Source organism: Zonotrichia albicollis, chromosome 19 (assembly GCF_047830755.1).
Source record: "Zonotrichia albicollis isolate bZonAlb1 chromosome 19, bZonAlb1.hap1, whole genome shotgun sequence".
Taxonomy (NCBI): Eukaryota; Metazoa; Chordata; class Aves; order Passeriformes; family Passerellidae; genus Zonotrichia; species Zonotrichia albicollis.
In genome coordinates this window covers 2,398,925-2,416,642 of record NC_133837.1, presented here as the reverse complement: position 1 = coordinate 2,416,642, position 17,718 = coordinate 2,398,925, and the positions used below count along the sequence as shown (strand labels likewise).

Genomic DNA, 17,718 nt, shown 5'->3' with positions numbered 1-17,718 from the left:
CATTCCCGTGCTGGTCCCGGGCCGTTCCAGTGTCGGTTCCAGACCATTCCCGTTCCAGTCCCGGGCTATTCCCGCCCGGCCCTCAGACGGCGCTGCGCCCCCGCCGGTGCCGTGGCGGGGCAGACGCTGCCGGGCCGGTGCCGCCCCGGTGCCGCAGGTGCGGCGGCTCCGCCCTGCCCGGAGCGGGGCGGGCGGGGAGCGACGGCGCTGCTGGCGGGTGAGGCCATGCTGCGGGGGCCATGAGGGAGCGCCGGGACGTGGGCCGGGTCCTGGCGCTGGCAGCGGGTGAGGCCATGCGGAGCGGGCCATGAGCGAGCGCTGGGACGGGGGCCGGGCCCTGGCGCTGGCCGCGCTGTTCCGGGGGCTGCAGGGCGCGGGCCGGGGCTGCGCCGAGCCCTTCCTGCCGCTCTACCTGCGGCTACTCGGGCTGCCCGCGCCGCTGGTGGGGGCCGCGGCCGGGGCCCGGCTGCTGGCGGCGCTGGCCGTGCCGCTGTGCTGCCCGCGGGGCCGCGCCGGGCGGCTCCTGCTGCTGCTGGGCACGGCGCTGGGCTCGGCCGGGGCCAGCCTGGCTCTCACCCTCGTCCCGCCCGCGGGGGACACGGCGCACACGGGCTGCAGCCTGCAGCTCGGCCTGCCCGGCTCCCTGCCCGCCCCGCTGCCCTCCGTGCTCCCCTCCGCTCTGCCCAGCCTGGTGCCCACCGCAGTGCCCAGCCCGGTGCCCAGCCCGGTGCCCACCGCAGTGCCCAGCCCCGTGCCCAGCCCCGGCAGGAGCAGTGACAGCGCGCTGAACCCGAGCGCTGTGCCGCACACCAGAGCTGTGCCAGGGCGAGCAGGGACAAGGGCTGCTGACGTGGTGGCAGCGAGCAGGGAGCCCGCTCTGGGCAGTTCAGCCTCCCAGGGGCTGCTGGGCACAGCAGGTGCGCTTCAGGAACGCGGCAGAGGGGCTGGGGAAGGTGATCCAAAAGGAAAAGGCTCCTCGGATGGTCGCTCTGGCCGGACGGTGAAAGGCATCGACCAGCAGACACCGGAACCAGGAGGGCCGGCGTCCTACAGCCCTCCCTCCCCTGGGCTCCAGGAGGAAACTCCGGGTTCTGCCGCCACCGATCCTGCTGACAATGCTGAGGAAAGCCTAAATGCTACTGAGAGTAATGAGCCAGCTTTGTTTAAAACAGCTCTTCCCGCCGTTGGAGATTCCCACGTGCCTGAAAACCTTTCAGACTCTGGAGATGCCAGCTTGGAGGCAGTGCAGAGCCTCTCCCAGGACAGACAGTACCGGGTTTTTCTCATGGTCCTGGGCGCCGTGGTGCTTTGGGAGCTGCTGGCCACGTCCCTGGAATGGGCCATGGATGAGAGTGTGTATGAGTACCTGGACTTTGTGGATGCCACGGACAGGCACGGGGGGCTGTGGCCGTGGGGCTGTGTGGGTGCAGCCGCCGGGGCGTGCGGCGTGTCCGTGCTGGTGGATCGGCTGCCCTGCTCCCTCGGCGGCTCCATCCCCCGCCTGGCCGTGCACTTCTACGCCTACGCTGTCCTGGCTGTGCTCTCCCTGACGGTCAGCGTCTCCTTTCCCAGCTCCATTCCCAGGCGGAGTCCCCGCGCTCCCGGGCTGCCCAAGGCGCTGTCCCTGCTGCGGGGGCACGGCCGGGCGCTGCTCTTTGCGGGCACCCTGTTCCTCGTGGGCGCCGCCTGCTCTGCCAGCCACAACTTCCTCCCGTGGCAGCTGCAGGACCAGGGCGGCAGCGAGCTGCTCGTGGGGCTCTGGGTGGCGCTGGGGCCGCTTGCAGAGCTGGCGCTTCACCCGCTGGGGCCGCGGCTGCTGCGGGCACTGCCAGGCGGCAGGGCAGAGGCGCTGGGCCTGGGCGCGCTGGCAGCGCAGCTCCTGAGCTATTCCCTGCTCCGGGTGCCCTGGGCAGCGCTGCCCCTCCAGGGCCTGTCCGGCCTCGGCAGCGGGGCCCTGCGGTGCCACATGCAGGGGACAGTGCGGGACGTGGCCACTCCGGGCACCGAGCGCGCCCTGCTCGCCCTGCTGCGGGCGCTGGGCACGGCTGGGGCCGGCCTGGGCAGCCTCGGGGCAGGGTTTGTGGTGCAGCACCTCGGGCTGCCCGTGCTGCTCCGGGCCAGCTGCGTGGGGCTCGGGATCTGGATCATCTTCTCCCTAATTGTCCGATCCAGATTGCCCCGGCAGAGGAAAATTAATTATTCCCGGCTGCTGGCTGCGGATTCCAGTGAAATGAGTGACTCTGAGGAGGAGAGCGAGAAGGACTGGCTGGTAAAGGCGATGAAGGATGAGAGCTTTAACAGGAATTGGATACAACAGCATGGGATCAACTAGTCTGTACCTAAATCTGTGGGGTGGAGTGGGAACCTGGCAATGATAATGTCCACAAATCACCATCAATTCTAAACTGCTGAATATATACTGCTATATCTGACAGGAGAGATTATTTAAAAAAACTCTTATAAATCTTATTTTCTTACTTTCTAACATTCTACATTTTTTGTAATTTTTCCTTTTTAACTTGATGATTTTGCTTCCAAAATCCCAAAAGGGTATTTCAGGTGTACATTGGCTAAATGAATGTAGCTGAGTTTTCAGTCACAAACCAAGCTTGGATTGTTGCTGCCAGAGCTGCTGCTGAGGCTGAGTGACAGTTGTGACCTGGGCTGTGACACCACCAAATGGAAATTATTGGCATGCTGACAGCACCAGAACCCTTCCGGGGTGGCTGTGAACTCTCTGCACTTTATAAGGGATGTGAATAAAAACCCGGTTCATTTGTAAGAGGAGGTTTTTCCACAGACTGCCCGCGTGTCGTGCTTTGTGATTTCGGTGTGTCCTGCTGGGAATCTGCTGGGAGAGCTCTGCAGGTGTGCTCAGAGCCCGCGCCTGGCCCGGCCCTCCTGGGTACTTCCCGGTGCTGATTTAAGGTGTGCCCGGCGTTCCAGGTGGCAGGAAGGGGCCTGGGCTCCCGGGCTGGGATTTCCGGGGTTGGGATGGGACGGAACACCTGCCCTCGCTCAGCCGCATCCTGCGCAGGGCTCCTGCGGCTGCTGAAACAGCCAGGCAGGGACAGCACAACCGCAGAAAGAGAAGGGGAATTTATGTCCCTTATTAACCCTCACTAACAAAGCAACACCTGGGCACAGGTGCACAGCAGCGAGCAGCGCTCGCTCCATGCCAGAGGATCTCCTTTACACTGAGTTATCCCAGGTTGTTTGTTCCCTGCTGGAAGTCACTGGTTCCCAGCCTTCCTCTTTTAACCCTGAAGAGGAGGCTGAAGCCTCCTCACCTGCCCTGCCTTCACCTCCAAGGCACAGATTCCAGCCCCTCTCCAGGAGGTAAGTTCTGCTTCTCAATGGAAAATCGGTGTTTTGGTGTCATCAAGAGATGTCAAATGGGGTTTAAATGAACCCCTTAAATGAGCCTTGGAGTCCCTTAAGGCACAGCAAAGGCTGCTGTCAGTTATCAGGTATCCCTCGGTCAGGAAATCGCATCATTCCTGTGCACAGGGATGGATTTCAGTAACATCTGCATGAGTGGCTCACAAGCCCCGAGCCAGGCAGCTGCAGAAAGCAGAATATTTATGGAAATGCACATTTATTGTGGCACATGCAAATAGCCTGGCAGTGTGTCACCGTGCCGCGCTGTGGGCTCCGCAGGAAGCGCTGGAGACAAGGAAAGGGCTCCGGGCGATAATTCCTCCCTCTGTAGGCATCGATCCCGCATTATGTGTGCATCAGATGTTTTCAGGGTAATTAGCTCCCGCTCTCCTGGCAGCGATCCTGGGTGCCTGCACAATGCTCCGCTGGAGTGGCTCCATAGATAGAGCTGTCCCCGTGCCGAGAATAGCTGGAACTTTTTATTAAGATGTTATCATCTCCCGGGAATTCAAACACGAGCGGAGCAATTTTGATGTCAAGAATTTCTCCCGGTCTTATTGTCGTGTAATACCCGAAGAACAAAGCGTGTTAATGGGGGATCTGCCTGCAGTCAGGCTCATCCCTGCACGCAGCGCATCCCGATCCTTTGTGAGCGGCACAGAAAGAGCTGGAACACTTTGAAATGCAGCTGCTGCTTCAGCTGCCTTCGTTAGAAGCCGATTACCTGGGTGAGCCGTGCCCTTTTCATCATTCTCAGCACAGCAGCGGCTGCTGGATTCCAGATTCACGGGGAGAAACCTTGCAGTGACAGGAGCCTGTCCATCCTGGAGCTGTGCAGAGGGGTGACTCCCCTGAATCTGCACCGAATGTGTTTAATGGATTGATAATCTTTAAAAAAATCCCTCATTGTGCAAGATTATCACACTGACTTTGGGCATTCCCTTAAATTCTGCCCGTCCACAGCACGAGCACATCTCCCTGAGGAGGAGCAGGGAAGGTCCCATTGAAACTCCTCAGCCTCAGAGTTCCAGGTGCTGGGCTGGCAAGGAAGCCCAGCTGCTCCTGTGCCTGATTTGAAGTTCCCTCTGCCCCGAGGATTCCATCCAATCCAGCAGCTCCAGTGGTGAATTGTATCCTGGCTTTGGGTGACTCTGGGCTGTCTGATTCACTTCCGATAAATTGAGTGTATAAAATGCATTAAACTCCGGTTCAGCCCCCAGCAGATCTGGCTGCTCGCAGTGAAAGTCATCCTGGAGAGTGCTTGCCTGAAGAACTGATTAAGCGACCAAAACAAGGTGAGTCACTGCAGCCCCGCTGGCTCCAGGGCTGGGGGCGCTGATCCTTTCATCGGCTGAGAGGCAGCAGCTTCATGGTTCTCCTTCCCTGCACAGCCAAATCCCCAAAGCAGCCCCTGCACACCCGAACCAGCCCCTGCACACCCCAACACCAACACCCAAAGCAGCCCCTGCACGCCCAAGCCAGCCCGGGCAGCCGTGTCCCTCCCCTCGGCTGGGAACCAGCAGTTCCTTACAGCCCTAGGGCATTCCTGAGCGATTCCCTGGAATGCTGGAGCTCCCCGTTTGACAAGGGTCACCCTTCCAGCTCCCAGCCCACCTGCATAGCCCCCTGGCTTTGTGCTGCTCCTGGGAGAGTGCTTCTGCATTTCCAGAGGTGCTGCTGCTGCATTTCCTTCTCAGAGCAGCAGCTCCCATATCCTTTTCCCCTGTTTTTAGACAGAGACTCTTAATTTTTGCCTTGTTGTGTTTATATTCCACAGTTATCCTCAAAGAATGAAGCACCATCTCTGGCATGTGTTCTGCTTCAAATCCTTTGCCTGGATGGAGCTCTTCTTTGGCTGTTGGAGGTGGGAATTCCAGGATTTTGCTCAGGTTTGTGTTGCACTGGCTGGAGCTGAGGCTGTTGTGACCAGAGCCCACGGGCTGGTTCTGGGTGGGGTTGGATCCCCCAGACCCCCCCAGTGTCACCGTGTCTCTGCTCTCCACCCAGAGGCACTTCCCAAAGTGTCCCTGAGCCACCTCGCCGAGCTGGGGTGTGCCTGAGCCCTTGGAGCTGTGCATGGGGACATCAGTGTCACCCTGAGGCACATCCTGGCCGAGAGCTATCCCAGCAGAGGACTCTGTGTGTCCCCTCGCTGTGTTTTGGGGAGGGATGCTGAGGTGTGTCCCCTCGCTGTGTTTTGGGAGGGATGTTGAGATGTGTCCCTGAAGAGCCGTGAATCCTCAGCCAGGTGCTCTGGGGGCACAAACCCCCATCACAGCAGGGTTTGCCCCCCACACCCAGTCCATCCTGGCCGTTTGCTGTGCCCAGCCTAGGGCAGTGCCCCCGGGCATTGCTGTCCTGGCCGAGACAGAAGGGAGCCCCAGGTCCTGCTGAGGTTCCTGCTGCACTCCAGCCCTTGGGGCTTGGCTCAAACACTTGCTCTTGGGTTTTTCCATGGGCAAAAGTGGATTCTACCAGGAACCACAGCTTCCCTGGCTCAGCGGGTTTTAGGGGGTTGTTGGGTGCCGAGCCTCACCCCCGGCACCCCGTGTCCCACCCCTGTGCCCCACGGAGCCTGGGCGCCCTCAGTGCCCGGGCCCCGCTCGGTCGGTGCCGATGATGCGCTTTTGGGGCTGAAAGGGGCAGGGATGCGCCCCGAGTGAAGCTGCGGGGGCCGGGGGCTGCAGGCGGGGGGCTCGGAGCGGAGGGAGCACTGGGAGCCGCGGGAGCCCCCGTGCCGGCGGAGCAGAGCGGCGGGAGCAGCGCCGAGGGAGCGGAGGGCTGGGAGCAGAGCAGCGGGAGAGGAGGGAGCGTCAGGAGCCCCCGCCCCGGCGGAGCGGAGAGAGCAGAGCAGAGGGAGAGGAGGGAGCAGCGGGAGCGGTGGGAGCGGAGCGGAGAGAGCAGCTGGAGCCCCCGCCCCGGCGGAGCGGAGCCGTGGGTCGGTGCAGTGGGATCGGTGAGAGCCCCCGCCCCGGCGGAGCGGAGCGCAGGGAGCGGTGAAAGCAGCGGGAGCCCCCGCCCCGGCGGAGCACGGCGTGCTGGCTGCGGATGGAGGGCAGCCGCGCTTCTCCCCGCTACGGATCCATGGAATCCACCCGCTGGCCGCCGGCCGGCGCGGGGCCAGGTGAGCGCCGCGGCACCGGTACCGGCACCCGCACCGCCTGAGCCCAACTTCCCCCGGCCCGGGTTCGGGACAATCCGGGCAGCCGAGCCCCGGCAGCTGGCGGGGAACCGGCGGCTTCATCCAGCAAACGGAGCCCGGCCCGGGTCCCCAAGCGGCCATCGGGAGCGTGGATGGATGGATGGATGGATGGATGGATGGATGGATGGATGGATGGATGGATGGATGGAGTGCCTGGTGGACAGTAAGGACGGGAGGAAGGGGGACTGAAGGGGAGGAAGGGTGGGTGCAGGGGGTGTCTGCAGGGACACACCGGGGCAGCACGGTCACATCTCGCTGCGTGCGCGGCCCTGGGCACGGCTGTGAGCGGACACAGGGGGCTCCCCTGTCCTTCACCGCCTTTGCCCCTCTCAGACCGGTCCCTGCAGCAGGACCGAGGTGAGGAGAGCGGGGACGCCAAGCGGGGGAATCGCCTTGAGCAGAGCCCTCGACCTTGGGCTGGAGGAAGGGTCGCAGCGCTGGGCTGGGCCGAGGGAGGTGCCTGCGATCCCTCTGCTCCACCGCCCCTCCGAGCCCTCCCCTTCGCTGCCCCTGTCTGCTCCCTGCACCCAGCGGTCTCGGACAGACAGCTGGAGGGGCAGGGCCGGAGGGATCACCAGCTCCAGCATCCTGCTGGTACTGCCTGGGGGCTGTGAGGTGCCCGAGAAGCTGCTCAGCTCCTGGGAGAGCTGTGGGAAGTTTGGGTCCTTTCCCTTTGTGCCTTTCCTGGCAGTGTGAATCCTCCCCTACAGCTCCCGTGGGGCTCTGAGGGGTTCAGCAGCCCGTCCTCTGCTCTGGGTGTGGGCAGGATATCCCTTGTGGGTGCCCGTGGGCAGAGCTGGTGGCTGTGATTCTGCTGGATCACAGCAGTTCCGTGAGCTCCCAGCTCCTGGGAACCTTGGCGTGGGTGAGAACCTTGGGACAGGTAAGAACAGCAATCCCTGTCTGCTATTCGGGTGCTGCTCTGCTGCTTCCTCCCCACCAGGACAGCTCAGACTGAGCCTGTGCAGCACTGAGCCCTTGGAGCCGCTTGTCCTGCTGGAGTCAGGCTGAGTGTGCCCTGTCCTTGCTGCTGGCTGGGGCAGGGCCTGGATGGGACAGGCTGAGTGTCCCCTGTCCCTGCTGCTGGCAGGAGCAGAGGGAGCACAAAGCTGAGCTGAGGTTTCTCGGGATGGTGCCCCCATGAAGGGCCCTGAACCTCCACAGGGGCTGACAATCGATTTCCCAACTCCAGTCCTGAAGAGAATTGCCCAAAGCTCACCCTGCACTGTTGGCTGCTGTGACTCATCCCAGCTGGCTGCTGCCTGCCCAAATGCTGTCCCCGAACCATCTGCAATGGAAGTCTCTGGCTGTTACACTCCTCGTTAGCTGAGGCCCCTCCCTGGGCTGCCTGGGATGATCAGAGCATCTCCAAATTTCTGTCCTTGCTTTGCCAGCTTGAAGTGGTGCCAGACAGGATCCCTTTGGCTCAGGCTCTGGGGTTTCTGTGTTTAGGGTTTGTGTAAGGTTTCCTGTGTGTGGCTGTGCTGCTCTGGGAGAGCTGTGGGAGCACAGGGACCCCTGAGCAGTATGGCCACACTTGGGGCCATCCTGTCTGTCCCCAAAGGGAGATCTGGATTGTAGGCTTGCTCCCAGCTTCAGTGACCACCCTGCCATGGGTGTCCCCTTCTCTATGTGCTCCATCCCAGGGTTTGTGGGTTAATTTTCCAGCAGTTCTCTCCTGGCACTGCCCTCCCTCTGCTTCTGCCCTGAATTCAGCAGCTCCAGGCACACAAAGGTCCTGACAGAGCTTCTTGTCCAGCACTGTCTGCTTGGGGAGCAGTTCCTTGGAATTCCTGAGGGCTGCAGAGTGCCAGGACTGACCACAGCTCCTGAAGGCTCAGCCAAGGGCTGGGCCTCTCCAGCTGAGCCCTGCAGCCTTGGCCGGGCTGTGCTGTGACCTTCCCACTGTCCCCATGTCACAGCACACTCTGACCTGCTCAGTGTCCAGAAGAAGGGTGACGGGAGCAGTGTGGGGATGGCAGGGCGGTGCCAGCCACGCCCGGTGGTGCCAGAACAAACCCAGAGCCCAGCCAGGATATTTCCTGCCCTTGTGGGCTCTGCCCAGGGGCTGGAATTACACCCCAGCCTCCTGCTGCAGGTGGGGGAAAGGAGCTCAGCCCTGTCACCTCCTCCCGTCCCAGCCCTGTCACCTCCTCCCGTCCCAGCCCTGTCACCTCCCGTCCCAGCCCTGTCATCTCCTCCCGTCGCAGCCCTGTCATCTCCTCCCATCCCAGCGCTGCCTCCTCCCTTTGCCTCTCCTGCCGAGGATTCCCCTCTCGCAGCTGGCATGGCTGTGCCGATGCCATTCTGGGATTCTGGAGCTGCTCCAGCCCTGGCGCTGCCCCCGGGAAATTCCTGCTGGGAACCTCAGGGCAGTGATCGTTCCAGCAGGGATCAGAACGTCCCTGGTCATTCCCAGGCCAGGAGGGACAGTCCCTGTCCCCAGCCCCGCCCTGTGCCCCCGGCAAGCTGAGGTGTCCCCAGTGTGTCCCCAGTATGCCCCCGGGCAGGTTGGGGTGTCCCTGGGCACAGAGGCTGCAGGAACCCTGGCTTTGTGTATCTCTGTGTTTATTGACACAGAGGGGACACACCAGCACAGCTTTTGGTGCCAGCTGTGCCACCTGCCACTCCAACTGTGCTGGTCCCTGCACATCTGGCAGCGTCTGCAGCGGGCCCCTGGGGCCATCCCCAGCTGCTCAGCTGGGTGCAGCTGCAGGCCAGAGGAGCTGTGGGGTAGCAGAGCCCCAGAGTGCTCGGGATGAAGGACCTCAGCATCCCGGTCCCCTAGCAACCGCACTCTGGTCCCTTAGCAACCGCACGGTGATGCTGTAGCAGGCACAGGCCGGTCCCTTGGCAACCACCAGGAGGGGGGGAAAGGGAGAGCAGAGCAAGGCAGGAGCTGCTGGGGGCTCATCCAGCCTCACCCCGAACCCCAACAGGGACCAAGGGAAGAGTCACGCCCTGGCATCAGCCTCACCCTGCCCTTCCTGCCTGGGGGCAGGGACAAAACCTCCAAGAACCCTCATGGGTTTCCAAGCCAGAAAGAGCAGAAAAGTCTTCCCCAAACCACACACATGGATCCAAACCATCGGATTTCCACAATAAACCTTCCCTGCTGGAAGTTTTGGAATGTGTCCCACTCTGGGAATGATTTCCTGAGGAGTGTTTCGTGATGGGGAGAGGACAGAGTGCAGAGAGTTTGCTCCTGTGCTTTGGAGTTTGGTTCTTCCTGCCCTGTAATCCTCAGCACTGGCCTGCCTGGAATGCCCAGAGCACACAGCCTGGCATCTCTCAGCATCCCTGCCTGGGCAATCCTGCTCCTGGAGCAGCTGCCCCTTCTGGGCTTTCCCCTCTTCCTGGGAGCAGCTGCACCTTCTGTGCTTTCCCCTCTTCCTGGAGCAGCTGGATTTCTGTGCTTTCCCCTCTTCCTGCACAGGGAAAGTCCCAGGGCTGCAGGAAGGCAAAGCCTCAGAGGGGAGCTGTGTCCTGTAAGGGTCAGAGGAAGAAGACCCAGCCCTGCAGGAGTTTTTGGAATGTTGTTTGGAATGTTGTCCCCCAGTCTGGCTCTGCCCCTGTCCCCAGCACCCCCGGGAATGTGGGACTGGCTGGGATGTGACAAAGGTGCTGCTGCTGGCACTGGTGACAGGCTCAGGTGACAGGCTCAGAATCGTGTCTGAGCCAGCCCAGGCTGGGAGCTGGCCTGCAGCAAATCCTCAGCTGTTCCCAAATCCTCAGCTGTTCCCAAATCCTCAGCTATTCCCAAATCCTCAGCTGCTCCCCAAACCCGGCTGGGAGTCCCTGTGGGATCCCCACAGCATCCAGAGGAATCCATGGGCCAGGCAGGAGCAGTGAGTGGGATTTGTGTGTGAGTCACAGCGGGGGAGGCAGAGCTGCTGGTCAGAGCCACGGCCAGAGGTGGATGGGCTTTCACCCTGTGCATCCTCTCAAACAAAAATCACAGCCCCTCTATCCCACGTCTTGCTGTGAAGCTCCTGCCTCACCCTGAGCCGGTGACCCCCTCCCCCTTCCCTGCCTCAGTTTCCCCAGGTGGGGGCTGGATGTGAGCTCAGCCCTGCAGAGGGTGGGGGAGCTGAACGGGGGCTCACCCCAGTGGCTGGGAGGGATGGGGGTGTTCAGCCAGCCTGTGATGAGGGGAGCAGCAGCAGGAATTCACCCCGTGGCTCTCAGCTCTGAGCTTTGTGTGCCCGGGTTTGCTCCTGGTCAGCAGGAGGGTGCAGGGCAGGTTCAGCTCTCTGTGCTGGATGTGCTGGAGGTTTCTGTGCCTCTGCAAAAGGAAAGGGACATTCCTGCCCTCCCATCCAGCAGGCTGCAGCTCCCTCGGGCTGCTGCTGTTCAGGGAATGTGGGGCTGTGTCCCAGCACAGAGCCTGGCACGGGCCGGGAGCAGGGAAGCGCTGCTGCTGCTGCTGCTGCTGCTGCTGCTCCCGAGGCTGCCCTAGGGCCCCGCTGCTCTGCTGCTGCCTCAGGCGCTCCTGTTCCCTGCTCCTTGTCCAGAGGACGAGATCGTGTCCATGGCGGACTCCACCACCACCATGGATGACATCGAGGGGGAGCTCTTCAGGATCGAGCGGATCCGGGAGATCCTGGTGCGCCGGGAGTCGGAGCTGCGCTACATGTGAGTGTCTGTCCCTCTGTGTGCTGTGTGTCTGTCCCTGTGTGTGCTGTGCGTCTGTCCATCAGTGCTGTGTGTCTGTCCCTCTGCGCTACATGTGAGTGTCAGGTCAATCTGAGCAGTGGAAGCTTTGAGCTGCTTTCAGGCTCAGATTTGGGGGGCACAGCTGCCCCTGAACTCGAGTTTGAAAAGGAGTTGTGGAAACATCAGAAGTGCAGCTCCCAAAGGCTTTCCATGGCAGCAGCACCTGATGCTCTCAGGTGGTGTCAGAGCTCCAGCTCTGGTGTTTCCTTAACCTTGGTTTGGTTTCTCCCTTGGAAAGCAAAGGGAAATCTGCTGCAGAAACCTCCTGGTGGGCTTGGCTGCCACAGCGATCCCGTGGGGCTGGGACAGGCCAGGAGTGCCTGGCTGGGAGCTGAGGGTGCTGTGGGGGAGCTGTGGGAGCTCTGGGGGAGCTGTGGGAGCTCTGTGGGAGATCTGGGGGAGCTGTGGGAGCTCTGGGAGATGTGTGGGAGCTCTGGGAGATCTGGGGGAGCTCTGTGACCTGGAGGAGCTCAGGCTCAGCTCTGCAGGGCCCAGGATGAGCCAGGGAAGGCTGAGGAGTTCCTGGGCGCTGCTGCTGGAGAGGGGGAGCCCAGAGCTGGGCTCTGCGGCACAGCCTCAGAGGGCTGGGACGCAGGGGCTCCAAGGCCCTTTCTGGTCCCCAGTGGGACAGAAGGTTATGCTCAAGGTGGGTGGATGGACTGCAGGGCTCAGGGAGATGGAGAACTAGCAGGGTGAGCAGCTGAACAGGGCAGGGACCCCCACAATAACCAGAGTCTGCTCTTGTGGGCAATGTCAGATGAGCCATGCCAGCACTCCTGGGTGTCCCTGCTCTGGGAACAATGGGGCACCAAACACTTCTCCTTCCCAGGGCAGAAGGAAAGGGTTGGGATTCTGTGGGAGCTGCAGCTCCACCCTGGTCCCTGAGGCTCTCTGAGACTCCCTGGGACACCTGGCTCTGGCTGAGGCTGCCACAGGTGTCACCAGCAGGGGTGGAACCAATCCCAGCCCCAGAGGAGCCTCCTGGCTGCTTGTCCCTGCAACCCCTCCTGATTTTAATTGAAACCAGAATTTATTATCTTTTATTCTCCCTATCAGTGTCTCCAGAATTAATTTCCATTTAAATGCAACAATCATCCAGCTCTCATCTGAGTGTGATTTTCATTTCAATCAGTGTGTCCCCAGCAATCTCTGCTGTCCCTCTGGCCTCCTGGTGCTCTGCACACCCCCTCTGTTATGTTTCATGTTTATACCTTTATTTAATTCTGCAGGAAGGTGGGATGAAAAAGATTTTTTTTTTTTTTTTTTATGGCAGCAGCTTCCAATTCTTTTTGAATTTGCTCTTTGGGGATTATTTTTCTGGGACCAGGAGAAACACAGCAGCCCTTGCCTGGTGGATGGGCCAGGTTTTGATAAGGCTTTGTTATCATTAGCATATTTAACTTTCTGTCTGCCAACAACCAGAGCCCCAACAAAACTCTGGGATGAAGTGGGCTGGCATTTCCCGCAGAAAGGCAGGAAAATCTGGGATCCCACCACAGGCACTGCCTGGGTGCTGCTCTGGGGGTTTGAGCCTCTCCTGTCCCAGCTTTCCCCCTCAGAGGTCCCGTTTGTGTCCCTACAGGATGGACGACATCCAGCTCTGCCAGGAGATCAGCCGGCTGAAAACAGAGCTCCAGAAACTGCTGGACCTGCCAGGTGAGGCTCTGGGGGTGCTCCCCGAGGGTGCTGGGATCCCTGGGGTACTGGAATCACTGGGGATGATGGGATCCCTGACAGTGCTGGGATCCTTGAGGGTGCTGCTCTCCCCAGGGTGCTGGGATCCCCAGGGTGATGGAATCCCTGACAGTGCTGGGATCCCCAGGGTGCTGGGATCCTCAGAGTAATGGGATTCCTGAGGGTGCTGCTCTCCCGAGGGAGCTGGGATCCCCAGGGTGCTGGGATCCTCAGAGTAATGGGATCCCTGAGGGTGCTGGAATCCCTGAGGGTGCTGGAATCTCTGACAGTGCTGGGATCCCCAGAGTGCTGGGATTCCTGAGGGTGCTGCTCTCCCGAGGGTGCTGGGATCCCCAGTGTGATGGGATCCCCAGGGTGCTGGGATCCCTGGGGTTATGGGATCCCTGACAATGCTGGGATCCCTGAGGATGCTGCTCTCCCCAGGGTTTTGCACTCCTCATCCCAGGGCAGGTGTTACAGGGGTGCTGGGCTCAGGCCAGGCCCAGCTGTGCCCAGCTGTGTCCCCAGCACCTCCTCTGTGCCGTGCCCAGCATACCCCAGAGGCCAGGGTGGCCCTGCCAGGTGCCACAGTGCCACGATGCTGGCTGGGCCTGGCAGCCACAGAGTGCACACAGGCAGAGCCCAGGTGCTGCTCAAGATTCAAGTGCTGCTCAATATTCAGGTGCTGCTCCCCGCAATAAACCTGGCTCGGTGTGTGGATGGAGGCTCAGTGGGGAGGGGAGCATCCTGCCAGGAAAACAGGAGCTCCTTGCTCCACATCTCATGGGGGCTTTAATCCCAACTCCATAAACCAATCCTTTCCCTAAACCAAACCTTTCCCTAAACCACGCCTTTCCCTAAACCACAGCTCAGAGCAGAGATAAATTGTGAGGTTTTTTTGCATCTGGATAAATGAGCCTGGCTTTCCTTCATCTGCTTTGGGCTTTCATTTCTTGCCTTTTCAGTGCTCTCAGACTCAGCTGAGAGCAGAAATTCTGCTTTTTGTTGTCTTTATGAGTTGACTCAGAGCAGTGTGTGCTGGAAAAAGCCTGCACACGTCTGTTCTGGTGAGACAGCCCCGGCAGCTGAGCTTTGGATAAAGACAGGAACACGTCAGTGCTGCTCAGAGCCCGGCCAGGGCCACGGCGCCTTTGGTGACTCAGATGTCACCGTGATGGGCTCTGCCAGCAGCGGGAAGGGGCAGCATCTGTCCAGGGGGACCTTAACCCTGACAGGTTCTGCCTCAGACTGCAGTTTTTTAATTAACGGCGAATAGCCGGTGTTAATGAACCCCGAATACCGGTGTTAGTGAACTCCAAATACCGGTGTTAAAGAACCCTAATAGCCGGCGTTAATGAACGCCAAATACTGGTGTTAATGCACCGCAAATTGCCGGTGTTAATGAACCCCAAACAGGGGTGCTTGGGCCTGATGCCCTTGGGGTGGCCCTGTCCCAGCCGGCAGTGCGGGATGCTCAGAGACAGCGCCCAGGTGACTCTGCACTGATTCAGGCGGTGGGAGAGCCCAGGGAGAGCCCAGGAGAGCCCCAGGAGAGCCCCAGAAGAGCTGTCACATCCAGCCAGGGCAGCTGGGACGAGATTCCTCTCGTTGAGCAGCCCAAGCCTGGATTCAGCGGCTCCCTTGGGTTGGCTTTGCCCCCATGCTTGGAGCTGAGCAGAGCAGGACTGGCCTTGGAGGGTGGGGTGGCCCCTGTGGAGTGTGAAATGTGCTCCCTGTGAGGATGTGAAAGTGCTCCCCGTGCTGCAGAGAACCAGAAATCCAACGAGGAGAAGCAGAGGGAAGAAGAGCTGGTGCAGCAGATCCACAAGCTGGTGGAGACGCGGGATTTCCTGGTGGATGACGTGGAGTTTGAGAGGCTCAGGTAGCTGCTGTCACCTGCTGCTCGTGCTGGGGACTCTGCAATCCATCCCCTGAGCTGGGTCCTGCCTTCCCAGGGCTTCTGGGGCCCTGCTGCTCCTTTCCCAGCAGTAACCGAGTTCTTTGTCACACACAGGGAAAGGGAAGAGGACAAGGAAATGGCCGAGTTCCTGCAGAGCAAGCTCTCCAAAAGCTGCCTCCAGAGAACGAGTGGGTGCTGATGTGTTCATTGCCTGCACTGACCCTCCCTGGGGTTTGTCCCCTTCCCAGGCACTCTGCCCCCAAGGTTTCCCTGCCTGGGGGAGGGTGGGCAAAGGGCACGGGGGTGCTGCTGATTGAGGTCCCAGCATGGGGGCTCAGATGTTGGGGACTGATTTCCCTCCTGGCATTTCCCACATGGCCCCCGAGAACGGGGCTGGGGGAGTTTCTTAGAGTTGCCAGCTTTCATTTCCCCTGGAACACCGGCTCCACCTGGGGAGGGTGCAGATGGACACTACTCCTCTGATGACAGCCACCCCTTCCCTGTCCTCTGCCACCTCCCCAGGGTGATGGGAAGCACTCCCAGCCCTGGGGACACCCAAAGCCCCAGGGGACACCCAGAGCCCTAAGGCAGTGCCATGGAGGTGCAGAAGCTCCTGCCTCGGGGTCAGCAGCAGCCCCAGAGCATCTGTGAGCAGCAGCCCCTGCTGTGTCCTGTCCCTGTCCCCAGGCACAGCAGTGTCCTCTGCTGTCCCTGTGTCTGTCCCTGGCACAGCAGCACCCCCCGCTGAGCTCTGTCTCTGTCCCTGTCCCCAGCAGCAGCCCTGGACTGTCCCTGTCCCAGGCAGAGCAGTGGCCCTGGGCTGTCCCTGTCCCCAGGAGCAGCCCCTGCTGTCCGTGTCCCTGTCCCCAGACACAGCTGCTCCTGTTCCTGCAGCTCCTGTCCCAGAGAAGAAGATGACATCGAGGGGACAGCAAACCTCGGCTCCCTATGTGACCAAGACGGGGCTGGCCCTGCTCAGGGGGTGCTGTGGCTTCACCTGCTCCATCATGTAGGGCACTGCCAGCGCCTGGCACAGGACACGGCCGTGGTAGGGGCACGTCCTGGGGACACGGGACAGGCAGGAGGGGCTTCCTTGCAGCTGATCCTGTCTTGGAGCTGATCCCAGCCTGGGGCTGATCCTGCCCTGGAGCTGATCCTGTCCTGGAGCTGATCCTGTCCTGGGGCTGATCCTGTCCTGGGGCTGATCCTGTCCTGGGGCTGACCCTGCCCTGGAGCTGATCCTGTCCTGGAGCTGATCCTGTCCTGGGACTGATCCCGTCCTGGGGCTGATCCCGTCCTGGGGCTGATCCTGTCCTGGAGCTGATCCTGTCCTGGGGCTGACCCTGCCCTGGAGCTGATCCTGCCCTGGAGCTGATTCTCTCCTGGAGCTGATCCCAGCCTGGAGCCTATCCCATCCTGGGGCTGATCCTGTCCTGGAGCTGATTCCATCCTGGAGCTGATCCTGCCCTGGGGCTGATCCTGCCCTGGGGCTGATCCCAGCCTTGAGCCTATTCCATCCTGCGCTGCTCCAGAGACTCTCCAGGGCTGCTGTGCTTGGCCCACAGGGATTTGCTTTGTCCCACACATACCACAGGCTCCAGTCTGTCCTGCCCTCCCAGGCCTCACTGGGACAGTGAGTGACCCAGACAGAGAGTTTGGTTGGGCTGAGGGCAGCCAGAGGCCAGGAGAGCCCTGGGTTCCAAACCTGACCCTCTGGAGGCAGCCTGGGCTGGAGGCAGTGCTGGAGGATGGGCAGGTCTGTCTGTGTGTCCCCTGAGGATGGGCAGGTCTGTCTGTATGTCCCCTGAGGATGGGCAGGCTATGTCTGTGTGTCCCTCCGTGGCCCTGAGGCTGCTCCCCAGGCACACAGAAGTGCTGGGAGGGCTGGGAGAGGAGCTCAGCCCATGGAGGGACACAGCTTCACGTTCATCCACCTCAACCCCAACCAATAAATGTCTGCTGGAAGCTCTGTGGGTGTTTTCACTCCTGGGACTGCCTCAGGAGATGGCTCAGCTGTGGGCACAGCAGGGTGGGCAAGGGGTGTGTGCTCAGCAGGGTGGGAAAGGGGTGTGTGCCCAGCAGGGTGGGCAGAGAGGAGCAGAATCTGACCCTGAACAGCTGGGCTGCACTTAGGAGCTCCTGGAGTGCCCAGAGCAGCTCCTGCTGCTGCCGCAAGAGCCCAACCCTCCCATTGCTGGCTCTGAGCCACACTTCACTTTTGGTCCCTCAGTGTCCTCACCAGCCCCTGGGGACAGCTGTGTCTCCATCCATCCATCTATCCATCCATCCACCCCTCACAGGAGGGGACAGCCCTGTCCCCATCCATCCCTCACAGGGCAGTAACAGCTGTGTCCCCATCCATCCGTCACAGGGCAGAGCTGCTCCTGTCCCATGAGCTCCTGCCACCACCCAGAGGGTGGCACCCCCGTGGGTGACAGGGTGGCTGTGGCTGGGGACAGCTGAGTCACCTCTCGGAGGGGTGTGGATGGCCCTGTCCCTCTGGAAATGTCACAGCTGAGATGAGATGGACAGACACAAAGGCCCTGCATGCTCTGTGCTCCAGGATGAGTCAGGAGCTGATTTTCCAGAGCAGGAGCAGCTCCTGGTGGCACTGCCAGTGTCTGTGAGGCCTCTGGGACTCCGAGAGCCACGCAGGGCTCACTCCCTTCTGCTTTTCTCTCCTCTGCTGCTGAGTATCGGGCTCACAGAAGAGCAGGGAAGATCAGCAGGAAATGAAGAGATGCTTTAAATATTTGCTATTTCTTTAGTCTGCAATTTCTGCAGGTTCTCTCATCCTCTCCTGTCCCTGCCCGCCCTGCTGCTGCCTCGCTGGCAGGGCAGGCTC

General features: G+C 61.0%; 2 protein-coding genes across 4 annotated transcripts; both read left to right on the top strand.

Moving 5' to 3' along the window:
• Window positions 1-116: 116 nt before the first annotated feature.
• MFSD6L (major facilitator superfamily domain containing 6 like) lies at window positions 117-2,852 on the top strand. Its single transcript, XM_074554944.1, has one exon. The coding sequence runs from the start codon at window positions 308-310 to the stop codon at window positions 2,330-2,332; it is 2,025 nt and encodes a 674-aa protein (XP_074411045.1). The 5' UTR covers window positions 117-307; the 3' UTR covers window positions 2,333-2,852.
• A 3,237-nt stretch (window positions 2,853-6,089) lies between these two features.
• LOC102066402 (bMERB domain-containing protein 1) lies at window positions 6,090-16,838 on the top strand. Of its 3 annotated transcripts, none has more exons than XR_012583163.1 (7): window positions 6,090-6,505; window positions 11,098-11,218; window positions 12,882-12,955; window positions 14,741-14,855; window positions 14,988-15,061; window positions 15,768-15,983; window positions 16,188-16,838. XR_012583163.1 is itself a non-coding variant. In XM_074554945.1 (6 exons), the coding sequence occupies exons 1-6, from the start codon at window positions 6,430-6,432 to the stop codon at window positions 15,884-15,886; spliced, it is 579 nt and encodes a 192-aa protein (XP_074411046.1). In that variant the 5' UTR covers window positions 6,090-6,429; the 3' UTR covers window positions 15,887-16,838. The 3 variants fall into 3 exon arrangements, 1 of the variants encoding a protein (XP_074411046.1); XR_012583164.1 differs by having other exon boundaries at window positions 15,768-16,660; window positions 16,692-16,838; XM_074554945.1 differs by having other exon boundaries at window positions 15,768-16,838.
• The last annotated feature ends 880 nt before the right edge of the window (window positions 16,839-17,718 follow it).

Excerpts from the sequence above, each read along its gene's own strand:
- LOC102066402 (XM_074554945.1), top strand. The coding sequence starts at position 6,430 with ATGGAGGGCAGCCGCGCTTCTCCCCGCTACGGATCCATGGAATCCACC. Across the intron at positions 14,856-14,987 it reads GTGGAGTTTGAGAGGCTCAG|GGAAAGGGAAGAGGACAAGG; the intron begins GTAGCTGCTGTC and ends TGTCACACACAG. Across the intron at positions 15,062-15,767 it reads AAGCTGCCTCCAGAGAACGA|CTCCTGTCCCAGAGAAGAAG; the intron begins GTGGGTGCTGAT and ends CTGTTCCTGCAG.
- MFSD6L (XM_074554944.1), top strand. The coding sequence starts at position 308 with ATGAGCGAGCGCTGGGACGGGGGCCGGGCCCTGGCGCTGGCCGCGCTG.